The 1,459-nt window shown below is 43.0% G+C and overlaps 1 protein-coding gene across 1 annotated transcript in view; it reads right to left on the bottom strand.

Annotated features, from left to right (window-relative positions):
• Positions 1-697: 697 nt before the first annotated feature.
• LOC107086935 (fructose-2,6-bisphosphatase TIGAR B-like) overlaps positions 698-1,459 on the bottom strand; it is a 9,914-nt gene continuing 9,152 nt past the window's right edge. The window contains exon 2 of the mRNA XM_015378227.1: positions 698-1,243. Coding sequence (XP_015233713.1) covers positions 698-1,243 — 546 coding nt within the window. The remainder of the gene's footprint in view (positions 1,244-1,459) is intronic.

The raw sequence follows: 1,459 nt of genomic DNA, 5'->3' as shown, positions 1-1,459 counted from the left end.
ATTGTTTTAACTGTGCTGCTACTGTAAGAGTATAAGCCCCTCCTTTTGACTTCTTCTGTGGTATTGTCTTTAAATTGTCTGCACCCCTTAGACCCTCCCCTTTAGTAAAGTAAAAGTTAAATTAGATTTATTTCAATTATTCAGAAGTTATTCAGATAGTAATATTTACAGTATAGTATGTCGATATCTAAAAATAACACATTTATATAATAGAATTTAATTCCTGAGAGTCTTTCTGGTTCACACTCCATTCCAGTAGATGGCGGAAATGCATCTATCTGTTGTTTGCCAACCGCCAAAAATATCAAAGAAGAAGAAGAAGACCCTCCCCTTTTGTCATGTTGTCCTGCGGGAGAGGTTTGTGCCAATTATTTTTCATCTGAATATATCCAGTTTATTTATAGATCTATTAAGTTAATTTTTGTTATTTACTTCTGTTTTGTGTAGGACTTGGAGCGGGCAGCCATTAACACAGTTGTTTTTGTATGTTGTTCTCGTCAGGTATGTTGTATAAAAAAGGTTTATTTGGTTTACTGTGAGACATACTTTTGCCGCACCGCCTTTTTGTCATGTTATCCTGCGGGAGAGGACATGGAGCGGGCAGCCATTAACACAGTTGTTTTTGTATGTTCTCGTCAGGAACAATAAATCGGGAAACTGTCCTGTTATAGATGAACTGTGTCACGGCCTGATCACTTCATAAACCAGCACAACGCAGAAAGGATCCGGTTACACTTGGTGCCGTGACCCGGATGTAGGCGCCATGGCTCACCACCAGAACATGGGCCGATGCCCCCTGGAGATCGGCGCTGGCCATTGCGGCGTCTTCTGCAGAAAGTGCCACTGAGGGAGTTTCCTGTCCTGAGGAGCCACTCATATCCAGCATTTCTTTAAAAAGGACTTGTCGAAAATTTTTGAATCTCAGCTTCACCTGGTCTAAAGTTTCTCCTCCTGGAGGCGTGTAATCACGGCATGACTGACCGGCAGCGTTCGCCATGTTCTTCATGTCTTCTTTGTGACGTCCTTCAGCGACACCAAAACCCCGTTCTCTGAGTAAAGGCTCTGAAACCATCTCCATTCCAGAACAGTGAGTGTTGTTCTTCAGGATTAGCTCTGCCGTCTGCACAGCTCGCTGCAGGTTACTAACAAAGACTTTCGAGAACTTGACGTCTCTGAGGTATTTTCCCACGGCTTCTCCCTGCTGCACACCTGTTTCTGACAGAGGCATGTCCATTTCCTGACCCTATTGTAGGGTGGCTGTTTTGCTGATGTTACACTAGCTACGTTTACATGCGCAAAATTTCCCCGATCCGATCCAAACCTTGGTTGATCGGAAATTCAAAATCTCCGTTTACATGGACACTAAATGAAATGATCCGATCATGACGTGTGTATACATGTACCAAGCGTTGGATCAGATTAAATCTTTTAAGCATGCGCAGAACTTCCTGCCAAACTT

Source organism: Cyprinodon variegatus, unplaced genomic scaffold, assembly GCF_000732505.1.
Source record: "Cyprinodon variegatus isolate N-32 unplaced genomic scaffold, C_variegatus-1.0 Scaffold167, whole genome shotgun sequence".
NCBI classification, from domain to species: domain Eukaryota; kingdom Metazoa; phylum Chordata; class Actinopteri; order Cyprinodontiformes; family Cyprinodontidae; genus Cyprinodon; species Cyprinodon variegatus.
Note: the sequence above shows the minus strand (reverse complement) of the source record. Positions and strands in the feature narration are given on the sequence as shown.